Source organism: Octopus bimaculoides, chromosome 1, assembly GCF_046866305.1.
Source record: "Octopus bimaculoides isolate indiv1 chromosome 1, ASM4686630v1, whole genome shotgun sequence".
Classification (NCBI taxonomy): Eukaryota; Metazoa; Mollusca; class Cephalopoda; order Octopoda; family Octopodidae; genus Octopus; species Octopus bimaculoides.
In genome coordinates, this window is record NC_142928.1 from 9,273,721 (window position 1) to 9,299,225 (window position 25,505).

At 37.7% G+C, this 25,505-nt stretch overlaps 1 protein-coding gene across 1 annotated transcript in view; it reads left to right on the top strand.

Moving 5' to 3' along the window:
* The window catches only part of LOC106869958 (sodium-dependent multivitamin transporter), a 99,794-nt gene extending 76,291 nt beyond the window's left edge, over nt 1–23,503 (top strand). Inside the window, exons 8-14 of the mRNA XM_052978349.2 lie at nt 1,394–1,482; nt 2,364–2,491; nt 10,666–10,823; nt 11,741–11,907; nt 13,938–14,038; nt 21,397–21,476; nt 23,253–23,503. Coding sequence (XP_052834309.1) covers nt 1,394–1,482; nt 2,364–2,491; nt 10,666–10,823; nt 11,741–11,907; nt 13,938–14,038; nt 21,397–21,473 — 720 coding nt within the window. The 3' untranslated portion in view covers nt 21,474–21,476; nt 23,253–23,503. The remainder of the gene's footprint in view (nt 1–1,393; nt 1,483–2,363; nt 2,492–10,665; nt 10,824–11,740; nt 11,908–13,937; nt 14,039–21,396; nt 21,477–23,252) is intronic.
* The last annotated feature ends 2,002 nt before the right edge of the window (nt 23,504–25,505 follow it).

The window sequence follows — 25,505 nt, forward strand, 5'->3', positions numbered from 1 at the left end:
TTGAGGAATATGAAAAGCAGTACTGGTGGAGAAGGATAAAGTGGAGAAGGATAAAGTGGAGAAGGATAAAGTGGAGAAGGATAAAGAGTTGTTCCCGGGAAGAATTACAGCAAGTAAATTATATGTGCGTTACGAGAATCTACTCAATGTTGTTACGACAGAGGATCTGATGGAACAGATAACAACCGAAGAGTAAAACAGATTAAAAACTGTATAAAAAGAACAATTAAATGAAACTGCGAGCTTGGGGGGGGGGGATAGGCTCGTAAGTCATTTCATCCTTTCATTGTGAATATTTCATTTCATACTCATCATTCGTTATATGTATCCCACGTTTTGTGTTGTCTGTCCTTGTAATGTCCATTCTATGTTGGGGCTATTATTCCCAGATAAAGATATAGAGCTAGCAGAAACGTTTGTTGTTGTTTTTTAATAGAAAGTGTGTGCGCTCCATGTGAGTCCTGTTAGTGTAAACCTGTTATTTCTTGAATTGTTGAATTATTGTTGCTACTTGAATTTGCTGGAATTTTTATTTGTCTTCCCCATTTATGGGCGAAGTTGTGAAGAACATTATTGTGGAGAATAGACAAGTGCAAACAGGCAGTTATGCTGCGGTGACTGGCAAAAGCCTGTCAGCGGAGCTACTGCAGGTTCGTGAAAGACAAGGACTTCAAGAAATACACCTTGTTGAGAAAGGAAGGAGATAGTCTCAGACTGACGCCTCCCAAGGAAGTTATTGAGAATACGGAAAAGAGAACTATCACCTATAGAACTCTAAACATAGCGTCGAAGAAAGTAGAAGCGGTAGAGGAAAGTTTGAAAGAGGTGAAAGAATCAACCACGTTCTACACCAGAGAACGGAAGTTCGGCATGGTGGATGTGCGCTTCGTAAACGAAAATGAAGCAAAGAAGCACTCCACTATAGCCTTGAAATCAGCGGAGTGGGCACTACTACCTACTTACTGTGGCAAACGTGCGGCCAGAGTAAGGATAGATGGAGTGACCCTTGAAATTGACGAGGTATGGCTGGTGGCAGCCATCCTCTATCATACAGAGGAAGAAGCAGTAGTTTTTAAAATGCCAAAGACTACGGATGTGAACTGATGGGGGACATGGGCTGGAAGTAATGGTCTATATAAGCCTACCAGACCTCCATAAGATTGTGGAAGAGCTAGTGTTGCCAGACGAGACCAGATTAAGGATTGTTGTGGAGGGTAGACCTCCAATATGTTTTGCGTGTGGATTAAGGGGACATATGAAGGAGGGAATAATAGAAACAGAAGTTTCCTCCCGAAACTTCTGGCCTCGTGCCAAAACTTGGAACCAATATATTTAGAACAAAAAAAGTTCCTGTGACAAATCTTTAATTTTTGTCTTTGTCATTCTCTTACAGATTCTACCTCACTTTATAACCCAGGCCTTAGGCAAGTATAGCGGTCTTCCCGGTTTGTTTGTTTCCTGTATTTTCTGTGGAGCTTTGAGGTGAGTAGACGGTTTCTTTCGTGATTTCACGAGACACAGAAACACATTTTTCATTCATTTCCATCGTTTATGTTGGTTTAAAAGAATTTAGCGTTTGTTTTGATTGAAGGATGTCGTATTTTAAAGAAAGGAAGTGAGCGAGTCGTTCATGCCTTTCCTTCAGATATTAACACTGCAAGTCGCTTCTACAAATGACTGAAATCGTATCGCAGTCTCGACCAGCGACTTAAATCTTGGCCTGGGGCTCAAATCAGAAAGCTGAAATAAATATTGACTTCTTATATAAATGGAAGACTGATTATTCTATAGAAGATCGATTATTCAAGAGAAGACTTCAAGAAATTGCATTGGACATCATTGTATTACTGGTATTTAATAGTTTAGCCATAGAAGGGGTGGACGTCCAAGTCAAGTGAGGCAGACCATGGAGCAGCGAAGGATGAAATAATATAAACACTGGGAAACACATTTAGTAAAGTTTAAAACGGAGAGATATAGAATGGTGGCCAGATTTCGTTCATCTTTACTTTCTGAGTTCAAATCCTACTGAGGTCGATTTTGCCTTTCATCCTTTCCGGATCGATAAAATATGTAGCAGTTGAACATTGGTATCGATGTAAACGTCTTACCCCTCCCCAGAAATTACTGGCCTTGTGCAATAATTTGAAACCAATATTAGTAAAGATGGCCTTCTATAGTGGATGATGATGATGAGCATCATAATCATCATCATCATCATCATCGTCATGAACCTCCATAAATATATAACTATCCTTACAAAAAAATTCATGAGTCAAGCTTCCTATCTCCTTTCTTTTTCCGTCTCAAATATATTTCAAACGTAATGTTTTGTGTTTTACCTTTCTTCTTTCTCTTCCCAGCACAATATCGTCTGGAATCAATTCATTGGCTGCTGTCACTTACTACGACTTTGTTGATCCTCTTTATTTAAAAATGAGAAAAGAACCAATCGGCAGCAAAACCTCCGGTAAAATAACAATAGCCATAGGTAAGTCAGTTGGCGGTTTACAGATGCCAAGAAACGGCAATGGAATTGAATGCCAGTATTTACTTGGATTATGAATCACGTTTTGAGTTCAAATCTCGCTAAAATTGTCTTGTCATTCCTCTAGGGCCTCTAAAAAACAGACACTAGTAAAGTACTTGCTAGATTCAGAGGACTGCCTTTTTTCACTGCAAATTTCTGGCCTTGTACCACTGTTAACCGTTGACAGAAGATTACATTGCCGCCATCTTCTACGTAATGAAGATGGCGGCAATGTCGAAAGACATCACCAGCGACCTCTATGTCCATAGCACTTATATTGTCATGTTTATATACTCCCACAAGTCTTTAAACACAGTGGTATTAAAACCTTGAAACTGCGTGTCAAATGAAAATAAATGTTCTTAGTTTGAACCGAAAACTAAGAATATGTTTTTATGTTGCAACGGAACATCTTAATACAATTACAGACTGAACCAATCAAGACAACAGTCGAGCATTTTAGATTATTTAAGTGATGACTTAACGAAATTCACGTCATCAACCCACTTCCCAGTTAAATAGTCAGCATCACAAGAAGTATTCCAGCCTCTTGTAACATCACCAGCTCTTAATATTTATACAAAATAGACTAATCCCAGAATCACATGAACGATGCTAGAATAAAAAAAAAAAAAAGAATGCATAGACATTTCTTGAGAAAATATTTTGGTAATTTTGAACCACCCAGGCAGCATTTGTTATGTCAATTTGTGTGTGTGTGTGTGTGTGTGTGTGTGTGTGTGTGTGTGTGTGTGTGTGTGTGTGTGTGTGTGCGCGCGTGCGCGCGCTGGAACTTGTTCTCATTGAATGTTCCATTCCTCAATAAACCATTCTTTGGAAGTAATTTTGGTGGTATGATTACTCTCCTCTTTAAATAACTGGTTCCTCTCTCTAGAGAGGAACAACAGGTTCAGTCTGAAGGTGTTGGCACCTCCCTGTTGTCTCTTTAACAACCAATATCTCAGACATCAACAGATGATTCTTTATATTTTATTCTGCCAAACCACAAACACATGCGATTGTACTTTCTAGTTTTTGTTTTCATTATATTTTCTTTTTTACCGTTTTTTCTGCCAAAAAGAATATTTTCATAGAAAATAAGAATAATGGAATCGTAGACGTTTCTCTTCTTCCTTTAATAAAAAAAATACCAGGGGTGTGCTGGGGATCAGTGCAGTTCACTTGCCTCCTCCTGTAATATCTATGACTCTGTGCCATATTCCGCTAAAATAATAAATGATGAGACGTCGCTAAGCATTTTGCTCGAAGTATCCAACAAAATAAGTTGAGAGTTTTCATTAAAATAATAACAATAATCCTTTCCACTAAAGGCACAAGGCTTGAAATTTTAGTAGAGGGGACCAGTCTATTACATCGACCCCAGTGTTCAGCTGGTACTTATTTTATCGACCCCGAGAAGAATGTAAGGACGGACGAAATGCCGCTAAGCTTTCTGCCCGATGTACTAATGGTTCTGCTAGCTCACCGCCTAAATAATAATAATAAAAGCGGTAGGACCAGACGGAATTCAAAGCTACAGGCTCTCAAGTGGTTTAGGTCAACACACAAGAGAAATGCGTTGCAATTAGACAATTGCCTACAGAGCAGAGCAGTTCCGGAGTGGATGGTAGAGGGGAAAAACAATATTGTTAATGAAAGATTGGTCAAAGGGCAATGGGATTGGTAATTACCGAATCATTGCTTGTCTTAAACTCCTATGGAAAGTATTTTCAAGTACCCTCGCAGTGAAAATATATCCGTTCCTTGCGGTAAACAATCTGCTGCCAGTAGAACAAAAGGGATATCGAAAAGGATCCAAGGGCACCAAGGACCCAAAAAATGTATGCATGGCCTGGATAGACTTCAAAAAGGCTTACAACATGTTGACGCATTCGTCTATTTTGGAAACACTCGACATGTGTGGAATAGCTGAGAACGTGTGTGCACTGATTAAGAACAGCATGCCTAGTTGGAAAACGTGTCTTTCCTGTAACAACCAGCACTCAGCCGAGGTAACAATCAAAAGAGGTATCTTCCAAGGTTACTCTTGTTCACCTGTTATTCGTTATAGCCTGGACCCCATTTTCTGTTGTCTTACGCAAAGTCAACGCGCATTATGAGCTGAGAAAGAATGGACCTTGTCTCAACCACCTTCTCTCAACCACCTTCTCTTCATGAATGATTTAAAACTGTTCGCGATAACAGAGCCTGAAACGGAGATGCTGGCTGAGACTGCGCAGACGTGTAGCAAAGATGTAGGGATGGAATTCGGTATCTCGAAGTGTGTGGTGCTTAGTTTGAAGCGGGGGAAAAGAGTAAATTGTAGGGTCATAGAATTGCCAAACGGAGAGAGAATGGAAGACCTGCATGATGATGGGTACAAGTAACTTGGGATCCTGGAGCTAAACAATATCTTGCAGAAAGAAATGAAAGAAAAAGTCATCACTGCATATTTCAAGCGCCTCAAACTTTTCTTGAAATCAAAACTCAACTGAAGGAACCTTGTGACTGCCATCAACATATAGGCGATTGCTGTAGTCTGCTATAGTGCATCCATCCTGAGATGGACACGAGCGGAGATTGACTAACTCTATCGCACTACCCGAAAGACAATGACAATGCATGGTGCCCTCCACCCTAAGGCGAATGTACATAGGCTCTACATGAAGAGGGGTAAAGGTGCACTGCTCTCTCACTCAATAATAAAAATAATAATAATAATAATAATAATAATAATAATAATAATAATAATAATAATAATAATAATAATAATAATAATAATAATAATAATTTAAGAAAGGGAAACGGGTAAAGTCAAGTTCAATCGAATTAGATGTCGAAACAGTAATAAAAGAACTTAAGCAGGAACAAACCTATAAATACCTAGGAATAAATGAAGGCTCTGGTATCCAGAATGCAAGCATGAAAGAGAAGGTTAGGAAGGAATGTTATAGAAGGTTAGGAAGGAATGTTATAGAAGGTTAGGAAGGAATGTTCGAGCAGTCCTGAAGTCTGAGCTGAATACATATAATAAGGTGTTAGCCATAAATTCCTTAACAGTCCCAGTTGTTCTTTATAGCTTCAATGTGCTTAACTGGAATACCAGTGAAATAATGAAAATGGATAGAAAAATCCGCAAGCTACTGACTTGTAATAAGATGCACCATCCAAAGGCAGATGTGGATCGTCTTTACCTTCCCAGAGCTCAGGGAGGTCGAGGCTTGATCCAGCTTGAACTTACGTACAAAACCACCACAATCGGACTGGCCAAATACCTTGAAACAACCAACGATTGGATGCTGAAACTTGTTGAAAAACATGAAAGACCGAAAAAAACTTCACTCTATTCTGAAAGAGAGCAAAAAATTCGCTGCTGATCTTTTAGATACCCACCAGCTTGATCAGGTTGAAGGAAATGCGCCAACTGCTGCTGCAAAGAAAAGAAAATTAATTGCAAAGACAAAAGCACATGAAAAATTAGCTAGCAGATAGGAACAGAGACCTCTGCATGGCAAGTATGTGGCTCGTAGCAAACAAGCTGATGTCGACCAGAGACACACGCATCAATGGTTACGAAGTTCAGGGCTAAAAGCAGAGAGTGAAGGTTTCATATTAGCTGCTCAAGATCAAAGCTTATTAACCCGGAACTACTAAGCCAATGTGATAAAAAATGGAGCTGACCCAAAATGCCGATTCTGTAACGATGCGATTGAAACTATAGACCACCTAATCTCAGGGTGTAGAGTCTTAGCACTTGTAGAATATAAAGCAAGACATGACAGAGTCGGCCAGTATTTACACTGGACAATATGTCGGCATTATAAAATCAAAACCGCTGACAAATGGTATAAACACCATCCTGAAGCTGTGACTGAGGGAGAAAATGTGTCGATTCTCTGGGACTTCTCCGTACATACCGACAAAACTATAAAAGCTAATAAACCGGATATTATTATATAAGATCAGACAAAAGAGGTGTGTTTATTAATTGACATGAGTATTCCTTGCGATCACAATATAGCGGTGAAAGAATTTGACAAGATCAGTAAATATAAAGACTTGCTAATAGAAATTGAAAAAATGTGGCACCTCAAGGCGACTACCATACCAGTGATCGTAGGATCTCTAGGAATGATTTAAAAAAGGTACTGAAACCTATTTGAAAATGATACCAGGCTTACCATCCCTACAGGAAGTGCAAAAAATCGTCTTAACTGGAACGACTCATGTACTGAGAAGAGAATTATCGCTGTGAAAACAACATCCATTCATGAATTTATCTGTTTATTAACTTTTTTTAAATACATATTTTACTTGTGAATTTGCGTATGTAAACTGGGAATGCATACAATGAGCTTCTCTGCCCTAGGTGTACGAAAAACACTCGGCGAGAAATGGAAGAAAATTTGAAGAAAGAAGAAAAAACAACAGCAACAACAACAACAATAACAATAATAATAATAATAATAATAATAATAATAATAATAATAATAATAATAATAATAATAATAATAACAACAATAATAATCATAACAAGAGCACTCAGAGAGTGTAAATCTCCACCAAGGCAACACCAACGTCCTCTCAACGATTATCCAGAGATGATTTTTAAAATGAGAATATCTGAAATGAACTCGACTCCTCTCACAATACCAGCAGATGACAACGTTTCTCTAAAAGAAATGCAGAAACTTTCAATATACAAAGACCTGGAAAAAGAGATAACTCGAATGTGGAATCTAAAAACAGAAACAATTCCTATCATAGTAGGTGCCTTAGGTATAATAAAAAAATATTCAGACAAATACATAACAAAAACACCAGGACTTACAAATATATATAACATACAGAAAATTGCACTACTGGGCACTTCACACATCCTACGCAAAACACTTTCAATACAGTAACCATAAGAACATCACTGCAAACCACAGCACATACCCAAGGCACACAGAGCTGCGCTCGGTAGTGAAGTGAAAGCACGTTATACAAATAAAACTACTGAATAATAATAATAATAATAATAATAATAATAATAATAATAATAATAATAATAATAATAATAATAATAATAATAATAACGTAGATATGGAATTTGGGATAGAAAAGTGCACTATATTGAAAATGAAACGAGGAAAATTTGAAAGAAGCCAAGGAATTGAAATAGCAATGAGCGATTGAGAAAGGACAATGATATGAGTACTTGAGAATACTGGAAGTAGACGAAATAAAAAATGAAGAAATGAAAGAAATTACCAGTAGGGAGTACACAAGGAGAGTAAGAAAATTATTGCAACCAAAACTGAATTTCAAAAATCTTATTGAAGCAATAAATTCAAGATCAGTACCCTTAATCAGATATGGAGTCGGAATTATAGACTTGAACCAAAAACAATATCACGGAACTTGACAGAAAAAAACTAGGAAGTTGTTGACAATGTATGGAGCCCACAATCCGAAAACTGATATCAACTTGAAGAAAGACCAGGGTGGAAGAGGCTTTATAACAGTAAAAGAACGTGTACAGGCGGAGAGAAAAAAGTCTAGAAGAGTATTTACAGAGCATCACAGAAAAACTGTAAAAGACAGTTAATAAAGAAGAGGTGATGAAGCGCGTAAAAGGAGAAAAAGACAAGAATGAAATACAAAGAGAGCATGTCAGACAGATTGAAGAGAAACCACTGCATGGCCAATTTTGGAGATCCACTGAAGACGCATGCGGAACAGAATTCTGGGCCTGGTTAAAAAGGGGGCCAAAAATAGAAACAAAGAGCCTAACTGTAGCAGCCCAAGATCAAATAATAAAAACAAACAAGTTGAGGAAAAAATGTATTTGAGGAAAATGTGTCAGAATCTGTGGAACTTGGAACGAGACAGTGTGGAAGAATGTCCCAAGATGGCTCTGGAAGAATAAAAGAAAGGGAGGCATAACCAAGTTGTAAAAGTTTTACACTAGAAGCTTTGCCAGAAATATGGATTTGAAGCTGAAGATACATAGTATGATCATCGAGTCGAAAGTGTCCTGGAGTCGCAGAATTTTAAGATTCTGTGGGACTTTCTTATTCAAACAAACAAGAAGCTAAAAAATAATAGACCAAACATAACAATAATATACAGGGAAAAGCGAAGTTGCTTATTGATTGACCTACCATGTCCGTTTCGTTCCAGAATTGTGAAGAAAGAAGACGAAAAACAAAAAGAATCCCTTAAGATTTGAAATTGTAAGAATTTGGAATATGAAAACTGTAAAGGCTGTGCTTATGCTGATTGGTGCATTGAGAACTGTAAGGAAAGATATGGACAAATGGTTGAAGGAGATTGGAATAGAATGTCTTTTAGAGAAAGTTTGTCTCTTAGGGGAGGAAAGATTATCAGGAGGGTTCTAAGCACTGGAAATACCTAAGATTACATGCAGTAAACCGAATAAGACCAAACCTGAGTCAAATCAATAATAATGACGATAACAACGATAGTAGTGACGATGGGTAAAACTAGATTAACCATTTCCAGATGCAAATTATAGTTTCAACATAATCCTTTCTTTTATAGGCACAAGACCTAGAATTTGTGGGGAGGGCGAGCATAGTAGATCACATCAACCCCAGCCCTTGACTGGTACTTAATTTATCGACCCCGAAAGGATGAAAGGCAAAGTCACCCTCGGCAGAATTTGAACTCAGAACGTCAATACAGACGAAATGCTGCTAAGCATTTCGCCCGGCGTGCTAACGACTCTGCCAGCTCAGCGCCTTATAATTTCAACATAATAAACTGGATGTTAAGGGAATTGAACCATTCAGACAGAAAAAGTGAAGCAGAGTCTAATAAAAACAGAAAACTACAACGAAATAACAAAAGCAGGACTACAAAAATACTTAGAAGAAAGCAAGGAGACGCTGATAAGCATAATAAGAAAATATGAAAACAACAAAAAGAACTTTTCTACTTCAAATGAAAAGAGATTTAGATAAAAAAAAACATCAGATATAAATGAAAGAACTTAAAACGAAACCAAAATATATTGGGGAAATTGGAAGGAAAAACCCATTCCATAATCTAAATCACACAAAACTCGACAGAGAGGAAGAAATCCGTTGTGAAAAATCAACATTGATTGAAAAGCTCCGAGGTATAAACAGAAACAAGTCGAATCAAAGAGAACATGACTAGTGTCTAACCACAAATAACTATCTATCTTTCCACCTTCCTTCTTGAGTATTCGTAGGTCAAAGGGGCACGCAACGTCAAATATATAAAGCATATGTGGTGCACCTTGTCCACCACCACCACCACCACCACCAGGTCTGGTTTGTTATGCTCTAGCACCTGATCTGTTTGGATTGGGAAATCCCAGAGGATTTTACTCGTCTCCAACTCCGCCACTCTCTGCCGTTTGTGCTCATACCACGTCTTGCCTCTCTCTAACCCCAACTTTTCGCACAGTTTCCAATGTAGCACATTCGCTGCCTGGTTTTATCATAGTACCAAGTGTAGGCTGTAAAAGTAGAACAATAAAATGGTAGAACATACTGTGTCTGGCTGTTAGACGGCGAGCTGGTAGAATCGTTATCGCGCCTAGCAATATGCTTAACGGCATTTCATCCGTCTTTACGATCTGAGTTCAAATGCACCGAGGTCGACTTTGCCTTTCATCCGTCCAGAGCCGATAAAATAATTACCAGTCGAGCACTGGGGTCGATCTAATCCCCTTAGCCCTTCCCCTCAAAACTGCTGGCCTTGTGTCAAAATTTGAAACCAATATTATCTCTGGCTGTTCTACTTGGACTTTATCGTGTTACATCTTACTTAAAACTATTTTATAACCCTTAGCACCCTACTATAAAGAAGAGTATCCCTAATAATAAGACACCAAATGAAGTACTTTGCACTCTTTATGTTCCAAGTTCAAATGCAGTCAGAGTCGAATTGACTTTCAAATCCTCCAGGGTCAATAACATTTAACATCAAGTCTATGTTCTGATTTTTAGATCTCATTGCAATTGACTATATCATTGATTGTTCTGATATTTATTAAAATAAGTACCAGTAATATATTTGGCCTTAAGCTAAAATTAGAAAACTGTATTAGCTACAGAATGTAAATCATTTTCTCTACGTTTTCTGTTTAATTTCAGCGTTGATATTTGGTAGCTTAGCGGTTCTGTTTTCCTACGTGATCCATCACTTGAACCCCAACATTCTTCATACAACTCTGATAATCTTGAACACTATCGCAGGACCAATCACCGGAATGTTCGTTCTTGGACTCTTTGTTCCATGGGCCAACACCAAAGTACGTGTCTACTCCACTCTCCAAGTTTTTTTCAATGTTTTCAATGTGTTTTAACAATAAGGAATTGTCAAATATTACTGGAAAATTCTATTTTACAATTCATTTGCTTTCTTTTTTGTTTTCCTTTTTGAGCCTTTTTGATGCTATTTTAATGAGACGACATGGTCAAAGAAAGCGAAATTTCTATTGCAGAGTAATTTAGTTTCTTAGTATCAATAACGGACGGACGGATGGATGGATGGATGGATGGATATAGTAAGATCAAAAATCAATAATTTATCCAGGTCATGACTCCTGGATAAATGATACATTTGCTGCCATATTTTGTGCTACTGTTTGCATTTTAGTCTGCAGCTTCCTGGATAGTGTTTAAAGTGCCCTACAGGTATGAAAACTTGCTTGTTGCAACCATATTATTCAGAGAAAGTTGTTATTAAGTGTATGTTTTAGAGACACCCACGTAAGAGAAGGCAGTTTGCTGTCCGTCGAGAGGACTGAGGTGGATGACAAAGATACTTATTCGTCGCTTGCTCAGTTCATCTCCCAGCATAACGAAGTCACAGATAAGCAACGTAAATGGCGATTTCAGTCTATAATTGCAGACTGTTTAATCAGTTTAATATTGGTTGAAAATATTCCGTTCAGCTACTGGAGATATGAAAGACATTTTTGGTGGTTGTCACACAAGATGGAGACCATCATTATCGAATATTCTCCATAAACGATACCTCAGTATCCCCCTACACACACACACCTCTTCTATTCGTGATGAGACACTTCTAGACATCTTCAACATTATCTCCTAATTAATCTCTTTAATTATATCTCCTATTTAATATGCTTTCCAAGCGAATTAAATAAGAGATGAAACGTATTAACAATATTTCTTTTTCTGTATTTTTTTTTCTTTGCCACAGGGCACTTTAGTTGGGTTCAGCGCGGCTGTCATCATGACCCTTTGGTTGGGAATCGGAAATGCTGTCACAAATAGTAAACTAAAAGAGCATCATTTGCCTAACAACAGTACCAACGTCACTGAATGTACACCAATACCGCCGGTCGACCGGAACTTATATAAAAATAGGTCAGTTACAGCTTTTTCTTTTATATTTATTGTTCTTGTCGTTGTTTATATCCAGGTCACAGCTCTAAAGGGGTACAGAAGTATTCAATGTTGTTTGGCGCTAGGTCAGTTCTGATCTTGTAATCCTTTAGCAACACAATCAAACTTCTAAACATGATCTACAAAGCAATTTTCCCCCTCTAACTAATAGATTGACACTCCAGCATGTGCGGTTTATCATGTCGGGTGCAATTTAGCAATCTCGCTAGGATACAATTTTTCCTTCTCTGTCAAGTCTGTTACGTTCAATGATGTCCACAGTGAGAATGAGCGAAGCTGCTCCAATTGCCGTTCTTATCTTCAACGGTGAACTTGAGGGGATCATCATGTTGTTCGTGTTACTCATATTTCTGTGTGAGTGTGTGTGCGCGCATGCGTGGACGAGCGCAAGCATGGCCATATGGTTGAACACTTTGCAATTATGAGGTCCTGGATTCGATCCCATAGCACGGCATCTTGGACATGTGTCTTTACCCCAGCCTTGGATCGATGGAAGCCTTATGAGTAGCAGTTAGTTGAAAGGAAGATTATTGGCAGCACAGACAGGGTGGCGAGCGACATAATGATAATACAGGAGAGAGAGGAAGGATGATAGAAAGGGCGGTGACAGGTGAGTAATGGGGAGGGTGACAGATGTCTAGTGATAGGTGATCAATTACAGACTGGGTTGGGTCAATAGGAAGCGGTTCGAGGAAGAGGGCAGAGATAAGTAATAAGCAGAGAAAAGAATGAAATATTTAGCTGTCTCTCATTTAATTACATCAGCAGAAAACTGCAGAAGTTAATTGAATGAGGGAGGGCTGAGCGTTTATTTCAAAGTCGATTGCAATAAACAATAAGAAAACATAGATTTTAGTAGTGAATGCATGTGGAGTAATTGAAATTAATTAGATGTAATTAGACAGTTGCAGTTGGTTGGTTTTCACTGAGAACAGAAAAAGAAACATCAGACGCGTTTATGTTCTTGGTAGATAATCGTTTACCGTGGGATAAACTGAAGAAAGGGAGCCGGGGGGGGGGGGGTTGTATAAAGAAAGTGACAGAGGGAAAACCAGCGCACACACACACACACATGGCGGCGAGCTGGCAGAAACGTTAGCACGCCGGGCGAAATACTTAGCGGTATTTCGTCTACCGCTACGTTCTGAGTTCAAATTCCGCTAAGGTCGACTTTGCCTTTCATCCTTTCGGGGTCGATTAAATAAGTACCAGTTACGCACTGGGTCGGTATAATCGACTTAATCCGTTTGTCTGTCCTTGTTTGTCCCCTCTGTGTGTAGCCCCTTGTGGGTAGTAAAGAAATAACACAATCATATACACACACACACACACAGATGTCTTTTTCAAAGATATTTTAAAATTTATTGGGGGCGATGATGATGGAATCTGGAGAAGGAATGAATGAAAGGTGATGAGGTTAAGAATGTGAACAAAAACATCAAACAAGACAAACTGAAGGCGGAGTTCGAGGAAGGGTGTGGGAGGAGGGGGTTGCATAGAGGGTGAGGGCGAGGGTAGGGAGGTAGAGAGTAGCTGACGGCTAGAAACTGCTGGAATGAGGCTCTACAAGAATATTCTTCATTTGGAATGACCGAATTATTTGGCGAGGAGCAATAAATATACGTTTATAAATGTCCTCATTCACACACACACACACACACACACACACAAACACATGTATATTCACAGCTAGAAACACCCAAATAGACACATACATATTCACAATCGTACATACACACACACATATATGCATAAACGCCTACATATACACAGTTTTACGCGCGCACACACGTATGGGTACATACACACTCTCACACGCTCACATACAGACACAGACACACACGCAAACAAACACATACATATTCACAGTTACATACACATGTAATCCATATATACACATACACACACACACAAATCTCTTAATCATTTTAATGGCCCTACCATAATTAATGATCCGATCTTTCTGATTTGTCTTTGAATCTTTCTTTCAGGACCGGCTGGGATGGTTTTTACTCCATATCTTACCTGTGGTTTGCCTTTATAGCAGTAGCCATTGTATTAATCTTAGGTAACGTGGTATCCTTAATTACAGGTAAACGTCATTAATTAACTTTTTTTTTTTTTTTTTTCAATTTCTTTATTTTTATTTCCTTCGTTATATCTTTTGTTTAATTTGGATACTTCATCAAATTTGGCATAATTATTTGAACTGGCAGAATCGTTAGCACACTGAACGAAATGCTTCACAGCATTTCGCCCGTCGCTATGTTCTGAGTTCAAATTCCGCCGAGGTCGACTTTGCTTTTCATCCTTTTGGGGTCGATAAATTAAGTACCAGTCAAATGCTGGAGGTGATGTGATCGATTGGTTCCCCCTCTCCATTAAAATCCAGGCCATGTTCTCATAGTAGAAAGGATTGTTATTATTATTATTATTACTATTATTATTATTATTATTATTATTGAGTGAGAGAGCAGTGCATGCCATCAAAGTGACACTGGGGTAAAATACATGAAGCCCAGTATACCCACCATGACTACCCGTCTGATAAAGGTACACCAAGCACATGCGTCACAACCACATGTGCGCGACATGGTGGTCTCATATCAGGATAAACAACGCATGACCTCGCAGGTGGGGGCCTGTTAGCATTTTCTTCAGGTCGAGTAGCCCATCCAGCTCAAAAGGTCTCTGAATAAGAGTTGCCTAAGGATGCTGAACGAAACACCCACGTTTCCAAAGGTGAATTATTCAAACCCCAAAGAATTCCTCTCAACACATGGCTATGATGCTCCCCCACTACTTCTGCTCGTGATCAGAGATGCACATATCGTCAGCCACCAAGGGACATGCGCAACTGGTTATGGTCAAACAACTGACAAGCAAATCTGTAGTATTGAGCAGAATATTTGCTGTAGCCCATCTTTTATACCAAGACAAAATAATGTACATGGTAACATTTCCAATCAGTTAAGATCAAAAGCCACTACCTGGTACTGCATCAGGGCATTGGCATTATTATTATTATTATTATTATTATTATTATTATTATTATTATTATCTCAGATATTGTTGGAACTCCTGGGTCTTGCATGCGTAACGGGCTTGTTGCTTGCAGCCTACGGTACCGTGCTATCCGTTCTTTTCAACTATCTAATACTTTCCTGATTATTCTGGCCATGCCAAGGAGGCAAACCTTTTGTAACAGTTCTACTGGAGACTCTATTCCAATTTCCTTTATATTCCTCTTGATGCCTTCTGATACTGTCCCCAAGAACCCAATAATAATTGGCACTATCTTCACCGTCTTCATTTTCCATAGTCAGGCTATTTCGTACATATTATTTGTATTGTCCCTCCCATCCTTCGCTCTTGTAGCAAATAGATGAAATTATTATTATTATTATTATCATTATTATTATCTTTCAATTTTGTTTCCATTTCTTGCCGAGTCTCTTCCCAACACCTAAGGCAAAGACATTCGATGTATACATTGGTAGGCTATTAAAATAAACACACCAGATTGTTCATTTACAAAGTCATGTGATAGAAAAAGAAGGGGAAGAAAGACAGAGGAAAGAATGAAACAAAAGGGGGGAAGGAAACAAACAAAATAAAGGGGGAAAAGGAAAGAAAATTCACTGCGACAATGTTTTTCTCAATACATGTGACGTACCAGTTAAGACAATCTTTTGCACTTCCTGCATGAATGGTAAGCCAGGGACCATTCTTAAATAATTTCCAGTTCCTTTTTTGATCGTTTCAAGTGCTCCTATAATCACTGGTATTGTAACTGTCTTTGAGATGCCACACCCTTTCGAGTTCTGAACAATTATTATTATTATTATTATTATTATTATTATTATTATTATTATTATTATTATTATTATTATTATTATTTTATGTTTGACTTTTGTTTTGCATTTGTACAAGTTGGATCCAAGTCTCACCCAGAGACCTCAAGAGACAACAAGTTAGAAGTTCATGTAGGTGTTATGCCTAGGGTACCATATATTTGGATTTGTACAGTTTTGTTCAAGTGAATGTTTAAGAAACCATAAGAAAATTATGTTTGCTTTAAAATTTGAGATCACATAGACAGTATTTTACGTAGGATATGGGCAGTTCCCATGAGCACTATCTTTTGGACTTCAGCCATTTTGGGGTTTCCTGGTATCTGAGCTAGGTAGTAATCAGCCCGTTTCGCTGTCATTCCCAGGGCACCTATGACAATAGGTATTGTTTTCGTCTTCAGATTCCACATTTTGCTAATTTCTATTTCAAGATCTTTATATTTGCTCAGTTTTTGGTAGGTCTTGACAGATACGTTTATATCAATTGGGACAGTCATATCAATGAGGAGGCATGATTTTTGTCTGAAGTCTTTCAGTATGATGTCTGGCCTATTTGCGTCTATCTTTCTGTCAGTTTGAATGGTGAAGTTCCAGAGGAGTGCAATGTGATCATTTTCAAGTACTGGGGGTGGTTTGTGTTCCCACCAGTTTTTATCATGGGGCAAGTCCAGGTTTTTGCATATTACCCAGTGAATATATTGTGCAGCTCTATCATGCCTGTTGAGATACTCTGTAGGCGCAAGCAGACTGCACATGGAGACAACATGATCGATGGTCTCATTTTGTTGTTGGCATATACGACATAATGGGGAGCTGCCGTTCTTTAATATGTTGGCCTGGTAGTTCTTTGTAGGTAGGCATTGATCTTGGGCTGCTATGATAAACCCCTCTGTTTCTGATTTCAATCCAGAGGCCATTAACCATTGGTGGGTAAGGGCTTTGTCAATATCTGCATTATTCGCTCTCTTTGGGTATTTGCCATTGAGAGGTTTTCCATGCCATTTTTCAGTCATAATAGCTAAGGCAGCAATTTTAGCACGGGTTTTCAAGCGCTTAGCTTTTTCTGTAGGTGTTTCTAGTTCGTCTAATTCTTGAATGTGTTGCAATTGGAATTCACTTAGATATTCCTTTGCCTGTTTTGTTACTGAGTAAGATGCTTTCTTGCTTTCATATTTTAAGACAAGTTTTAGCATCCAGTCCTCAGAGTTTTTCATATAGGTGTCTAGGCCAATTGTGGCTACCTTCATTGATAATGCCAGCTGTAGTAGTCCTCGACCTCCCTCTTTTCTTGGCAGATAAAGACGTTCTATATCTGCCTTAGGGTGGTGCATTCTATGCATTGTCAACAGTTTTCGTATTTTTCTGTCAACATTACATATTTCAGTAATTGACCAGTTAACGATGTTGAAACTGTAAGTCACGACTGGTATGGCTAGAGCATTGATCGCTTCGATCCTGTTTCTCGCGTTCAGCTCTGTCTTCAGTATTGCTCTCACCCTGCGATAACATTCTCTTCTGATCCTTTCCCTCATCACTGAGTGCTTGATATTGTCCCCTTCAATTACCCCTAGGTATTTGTAGCTCTCCGCTGGTTCTAACTCTTTTATGACATTTTGCTGGTCAAGGTTCACATTAGATGTATTTGTCATTTTTCCTTTGATAAAGATAGCTTTTGCACATTTATCAAGGCCAAATTGCATCCTGATGTCATCACTGAATTGTTTAACAATCGCTAGTAGGCCTTTGAGTTGTTGGTCATTTTTTGCAAAGAGCTTTAAATCATCCATGTAAATGAGATGATTTATATTTTTATCAAATATTTTATAACCATACTGTGCATCATTGAGCAATTTTGAGAGCGGTATTAGGGCTAGACAGAAGAGGAGTGGTGATAGTGAGTCACCCTGGAAAATGCCACATGAAATTCTTACACCTCCAGCATTTAGAGATTCATTGTCATTGTTCAACATCAGTGTGGTTCTCCATGATCTCATACTTACAGATAAAAAGTTTCGCAGAGTAGGAGCTATTTTATACATTTCCAGACATTTCCTAATCCAGCTATGTGGTAGGCTATCAAAGGCCTTTTTATAGTCTATCCAGGCTATTGACAAGTTTTTGTGTCGCTTGTGACAATCTTCTAAGATCATCTTATTGATGAGTAGCTGATCTTTACAACCATAAGATCCACGTTTACATCCCTTTTGCTCATTAGGGAATATGCTACTTTCTATTAAAAAACTATAGGTGTACTCGGTTAGGACAGATGTTAGCGTCTTATACATTGTTGTTAAGCAGGTTATGGGGCGATAATTTTTTGGTTCGTTTGTTTCCTCATTTTTTGGAAGCAGGAATGTTAAACCATTAACTAGCCAAGAGGGCATCAAACTAGGATTTTGCAAAACATCGTTGTAAAGTTTTGTTAGCAGTTCATGGCTTTCTGGGAAGGCATTCAACCAGAAGTTAGGAATTTTATCCTTTCCTGGAGACTTCCATTTGCTTGACCTCCTGAGAGCAGATCTTATATCTTCTACCCTGACCCCCTCCCACTTTTGCTCCTCTAAGGAGTCTAGGTCTGTAGCTATTCTATCAATCCAAGGGGCCTTTTCATTGTGTGTTTTATCTTCTGCCCAGATTTTATTCCAAAATTCTTGCACTTCTTCTTTTGATGGGACAGACTTTATTGTTACTGGTGTTTTCCCTATCTTCCTGTAGAAATTTTTGGGGTTATTTTTGAACATGTTATTATCTCGGAAGAATTTAACACGCTTTTCATACCTTGCTATGCGGGCAGCTTTAGCACATACCTTTTGCTTGATGGTTTCTATGGTGGCATCAATGTCAACTATGGTTTTCATGTTATATTTTTTCTTTAGTTTTTGGGTCTTTGTAGGTTTGATACTCTTGTCAAATTTAAGGTTTTTCAAACATTCTATGTCAGATCTAAGCAGCTTAATTTGGTGTTGAATGCGTTCTTGCCAAGAAGGCTTTTTGTGGGAGTGTTGTCTTTTTCTAATCTTTTCACCACATAGAATCGTTGAGATTCTTGCGGATGCATAGTACAGGTGGTTGAGATCTGTAATATCAACATCATTAGCTGAAATTATATCCTTAAGTGCAAGGCGGATTTTACCAATTATTTTCAGGTTTTGGTTAGAATTGCGAATTTTGGGGAGAGTGTCGCGTTCATTCATACTAGTTTCTTTAATTTTCAGCCATTCAATCATGATTTGATTTTTTAGATCATGTAGTTCTGTTGCGTCGATTTCTGTATGACTTCCTTCATCTATTTGATTTTCACCTGCCTTAGTGTTTATGGTTGGTTCAGAGAGTATTTTATTTTGCCTATCAGTTACCTTAACTCTTTCAATTATTACTGTATTTTCATCAGCCTTGGGCTGGTTTATAATTATTTCCTCTGTAGTATCTTCTTTAGCTGCAGTTTCATTCTTTTTATCCTTTACTGCTTGCTTAATTTGGTCAATCTCTACTTCAGTTAGTAATTTTTTTTTTATAATGTTTCTTCTGACGTTGGCAAGTTTATTACTGTCTATGTAGGGTCTTACTGCAAGGTGTTTCTGTCTCCAGTTTAAGTAGGTTTGTACAGTATTAGATTTATCTGTAGGGAAATATATGGCACGGTAGAAGGCTCTAAGAACTTCTTTATTATCTTCCCTAGACCATTTTTCATTCTTTTTCTTTTGGTTATTTGATGACGAGCATGGATGGCCATCTGTTGGAATATATCATCATCATCATCATCATCATCATCATCATCATCATCATCATCATCATCATCATCATCATCATCATCATCATCATCATCATCATCATCATCATCATCATCATCATCATCATCATCATCATCATCATCATCATCATCATCATCATCATCATCATCATCATCATCATCATCATCATCATCATCATCATCATCATCATCATCATCATCATCATCATCATCATCATCATCATCATCATCATCATCATCATTAAGGCGGTGAGGTGGCAGAATCGTTAGCACGCTGGACGAAATGCTTAGTAGTATTTCATCTGCGGCTAAGTTCTGAGTTCAAATTCCGCCGAGGTCGACTTTGCCTTTCATCCTTTTGGGGTCGATTAATTAAGTAGCAGTGAAACACTGGGGTCGATGTAATCGACACATCCCCTCCCGCAAAATGGCTGCTCCTGTGGAAAAATTTGAAATTATCATTATTATTACTATATGAAAACTCACAGCTTATTTTGCTGCGTATGATGGAAAGTTTCAGCTGTCCACACCCAGCAGACTAAGGTGACATTTGTTTAATGGTCATGCTTCAAGAACCCTGCGAAGAATTCTTGCAGTTCCAAGCAATGTTGATTTTTGTAGGTGTTCTACCTTCACACTTGCACCGATCTTTCTCAGCCATGCTGGTAGTTGAGTGCTGATACTTCCAAGTGCACCAATTACTCTTGGTATCACGTCTACTCTCCTCATTGACCACAACTTTCATATTTCCCACTTCAAATCGTCATAGTCAATCAGTTTTTCTTCTTTCTCTTTGATCCTGTTGTCACCAGGACATGCTATGTCGATTATCCTGCATGTTCTTTCTTTTTTATTCACCACAAAAACGTCCCGTTTCCGATGTCTGGTCAGGTGATCGCACTGGATCATTGTATCCCATAAGATTTTGCAATTATTATTATTATTATTATTATTATTATTATTATTATTATTATTATTAAGGCAGTGAGCTGCCTGAATAGTTAGCACGCCGGAGAAAATGTTTCACGGTATTTCGTTCGTCTTTACATTCTGAATTTAAATTTCGCCGAAGTCGACTTAGCCTTCCATCCTTTTGAGATCGATAAAACATGTACCAATTGAACACGAGTGTCAATGTAATCAACTTACACCCCTCCCCCGAAATTTCTGGCCTTGTGCCAAAATTTGAAATCATTAATTTTTAAGACAATGACTTGGCAGAGTCGTTGACGCGTCGGACTCTTTCCGTTCTGAGTTCAACTTCTGCACAGGTTAATTTTACCTTTCATCCTTTCGTGATCGACTCTGAATATTTCACCACCCTAGTTTTGTTACCACTTGGCACAGCATCTAGATTTTTAAGATAGTGAATTGATCTGAACTTTCACTGGGGTGTTGCTAACAAACTTGTAAAATATCAACTTTCGTCGCGAGTCGAAACTAAAGAATATTAGCACGTGTATCGCTCTCGTGCTCCACCTAAAATGATGAAAGATTACATCAGAATGTGCACTCTTAGTGAAGATTAAATGGAATTGGACATCGTTTGGGTCTTTTTTTAAGATTATTAGCGTAGTAAATGAAATGAAATAGCTGCAGTCATTCACTGGATGTTGATTTTAGAAATGGTTCGCAGAGAACTTACCGCCCACTACGAAAACCAGCACACATGTTTGAAATAAAACTGAAAAGCAGGAGATTTCTGTCGTATTTCTGTTGTAATATGATGACAATAATATTTATATTTTTCTGGTTGATGAGGTGATGTGAGAAATAGAATGAATGTGAAAATAGTTTCGTTTCTATCGTTTCTTCATCTTATTGGAAATGTTTCTTTTACCACAGGTGGCACGACGTCTAAAAAGAAAAAATACACAATTTGGAAATACAAGAAAATACCAATTCCTCCGCGAAGTACCTAGAGAGTAAGTAAATAACTTATTTCATACGAAAATAGTAATAAAAACAGAATAGTATAACAACGTGTGAAAAGTGCAACTTGCGGTGTATTCGGCTGCGTTTAAAGTACTGTTGAGAAGTTGAAAGTAATGTTTTTAATATCTAGATAGATGTATAATGGTAAAAAGAAAATGAATTTTAAATGGTTTCAGTAAATTTTAAAAAGTGTATTTTAAACATTAGCACAGCCCCCCCCCCCCCTGCTCCCTCTGGTCATGCTGAGCAAATCGTACCTTTGGTAGGCTGACAACCTACCAACTGAAGTTGAAACAACAATTAATTTCCCAGAAATCAAATTCAGTAATCGTTAAGGACCCGAAGTTGTGGCATTCATGGCTTTATGGAAAACATCAAAATTATAATTCAATTAACTTCGGTATTGATCTATGGTTGGTATAACAATATCTGTAATAAACTTGATCAATTAAACATCTCAGATTTCGTTGTGGAATCGATCAGTTTAAGTAGTTCTAATGGAAGGGGAGAAATATAGGATGTGACAGTTTATTATCGGGAAAATTTTTACAGTGACAGAGTCAATGAGAGAGCTTCTGTTTGATCACACAATATACTAGAAACAGAAGACAAAAATACTTCAAATCACTGACTCACACATACACACCGCCGCCTAAGAAGAACGAAAAACCATTGAATAATACGGTCCTGTGTTCCCCTTCACATCAGAAAAAAGACAGGATGGTCATGGCTGGAATGGAAGTCTACCTCATCAGGGTTAACCTGGAGCTAGACAAAAATAACTTAACCTGTGAATACCAGAAGAAATTTTACTAATCCCTTAGCTTTGACACTGCAGATGTCGTAACTCTTTCAACTGTCGTCTACATAAGCGAGTTGCGCTGTTGTCATGGTGACATTTGAGATGATTAAAGTGTCGAGGAGACGGGGGCTAAGCTACAGGCAAAGCAGACGATTGCCTGAGGCCCCGAAAGTTGGTGGCGTCAAGCAAACTTTTAACAAGAGACAAAACTTCTTTACCCAACTAAAAACATGAAAACTATAAAGCGGGGAGGGGAGAAATAGAGAGCAACAGTGGATAGGTGGAGGTAGACAGGAGAGTCATGTGGTCTTATGACTTGTCACATGATTTGCATGAAACATTTAAAGTTTTCCTAGATAACAGATTTATACAATGACATAAGAAGCCATAAAAGCTATAGATTTCTTGTTGACAATTTAATTATAATTTGGTGTTGGTGGTAGTGGTGGTGGTGGTGGTGGTGGTGGTGGTGGTGGAGACTGCATTGTTATGATGGTATAAAGCGGAATGATGGTTGAAGGGGCGCACATTGCGGAGTTGAGAATAGGGAGCACCCATCGTAGTGCTGAGAAAAGGGATTACACATAATAGAGCTGGGAGAGACAGCGCGCATTGTAGGACTGCACGATGGTGCTGAATGTCTTGGTGTCGTCCCTGATTAAAGAGAATTTTTCTTTGGCGAATAATCTCTTGTTCGTAGAAACATCGCCAAGATTTTGTCTCTTTTCAAGAATTACTAACTTTAGAAAACAAGCAAACTACAATTAGAATACATTGTTTTACATTGTTTTACATTATTTACATTATTTACATTTGACGGATATTTGTCCTCATCTCTTAAATATCGAACTGTACATTGTTTTCCTTATATGGTTAATGATTTAAGACAACATTCTTCTTTACTTTTCTCTTGGATAGTTGTTAATGTTTTGTTTGTAATTTATTCTCTAATTTTTTTTTACAGAACGTCTGGCGGATTTTTGAATACTGGATCTCTATTCTAAATTCCTACATAAAAATCAATGACAGAATAAAAGTGAATTCCGAGGGAAATATTTGATAGAAACTAACAGTTATAATACTCGTTGAATTATAATTTGGAATGAGTGAGATCTGAAAGTCCAATAACTTTCTTAAAGTTAATCATTGATCAATGAATTATAGGGAAGAGAAACGAAAGAGAAACTGCTTTGTATAATAAAACAACAAACTGCATCAGTCGTTTGTCTTTATTTCTGACGTTGATTAAAGACTTCCTTTTTGTCTTTGGTGTATAAATGCTGGCATGAAATGTAAAGAGCGCGTCATGTTTTGGCTGTAGATATGGAAATGTACAGAGGGGGATTAATGGAGACTTGACTATTGTCTCTAGTCTCAATGGTAGATTAAAAGTTTTCCATCGCAACAACTGACTGTGTTCTATCTTTAATCATTGGACCCCCAATTCCCGAGTTCAGCTAACTATCTTGTGAGACTGACCATCAAGTTATTAGAATTAAGTATCGAAAAATTGATAAATAATACTTGGTGCCAATGGCTTTATTTTAGCCTAAGGCCTTACTCAGCGTCTATGGCCTTACTCGGTGTCTATAGTTTTTAATAATACCAACGGCCTTCGGTCGTACCAATGGCTTCACTCAACGTCTAGGATCTTGCCTGGTGTTTAAGGCCTTATTCAGTACTAATGGCCTTACTCGGGGGTCTTAGGCTTTACACAGTATCTATGGCCACAATATTTAGATATTCCAAGATTTAACTCTCAAACGTCCCAAGTCTTATTCCATCTCTAACTCAACACTCAGATCACAACTGTACCGAAGGAAAAGTGTTTCTTTAGCTTACATTTCTGGGTTAAAATCAATTCTCGCTAATCAGATTAAGAGATTAAGAGAGCGACAACAAATCACGTCACGATTGAACCTTGGACCCAGATTCTTGCCCGCTTGTGTTCACTTAGTCACTGTATCCAGATATATATACATATATATATACACATATATATATATATATATATATATATATATATATATATATATATATATATATATATATATATATATATATATATATATATATATATATATATATATATATATATATATATATATATACATCCATAAACGAACTTTACGATGGTTCAAATATGTTGTTTGTATCATCTTTTAACTTTGAAGGGCAATTTCATTGCAGTTTATTTTGGAGAAAAATATGTTGACTTACGGTAAAAAGTATGAAAACCTTTTATCTGCTCAATATTGCCCTCTATCAGACTTTTATCTGCTCAGTATCGCCCTCTATCAGACTTCTAGACACTTTTTTCGCGCCTTAACATACCTCAGTAAGAGAAACTGAGAAAAGTGGTAGTAATATATATATATATATATATATATATATATATATATATATATAATACAAATGATATATGAGCATTTGCATGTATACATACATATATGTACATACCTACATCTACATGTATATATAGATGCATATCTGGGTACAAGACGTCAAAAAAGGAACGGGAACATAAACAAAACACAAAAAAACGGATTTTTTTTACAGACAACAGAATGAACACAGGAAAACAGACGAGCCACTTATGGAACTTTTCCTTCATCAGCTGCCTCTATTCTAAACTAGGCGTTTCGAAGATGAGGCAGATATATATATACTGTGGGGGGGGGGGATCTTTTAATTTTTTTTATTTTCCGACCACCAGAATTGTTTCAAATTTTCCACTCTGTTGTAGTTTAGCTGATGACGAAAATCATATTCATTTTGTCTTGAAATTAATAATTAAAAGTTACAAACCTTTAGAGTTATGTAATTTTAGTTAATCGAAAGCCTTCGTTGCCCACATAACAGAAATCACAATTGCATGCTCTATTGGAATAGCATACGAAGAGTGTGATTCTGTTTTTTGTATTCCTCTCAACTAACGAGGGATCGCTTTTGTGTGGAGGAGTTAGAAACTGCGGTGGTTGAGTACGACATATATTTACTCAAGGTATGTGCAGAGCATCATCTTCGCGACCCATTTAAAACTGGTGAATCTGGCAGAATTACCAGAATGACAGCAAACTGTGGTGGCAAAATTTCGTAACATGAAGACAATTCTTTATGGTCGGACTCACCGAAAACCGTCATATAACAATGAATCAAACTTCGCTAACAACGAGAGACATATAATATGAAGCCCTCATAAAATGTTGTCTCCAAA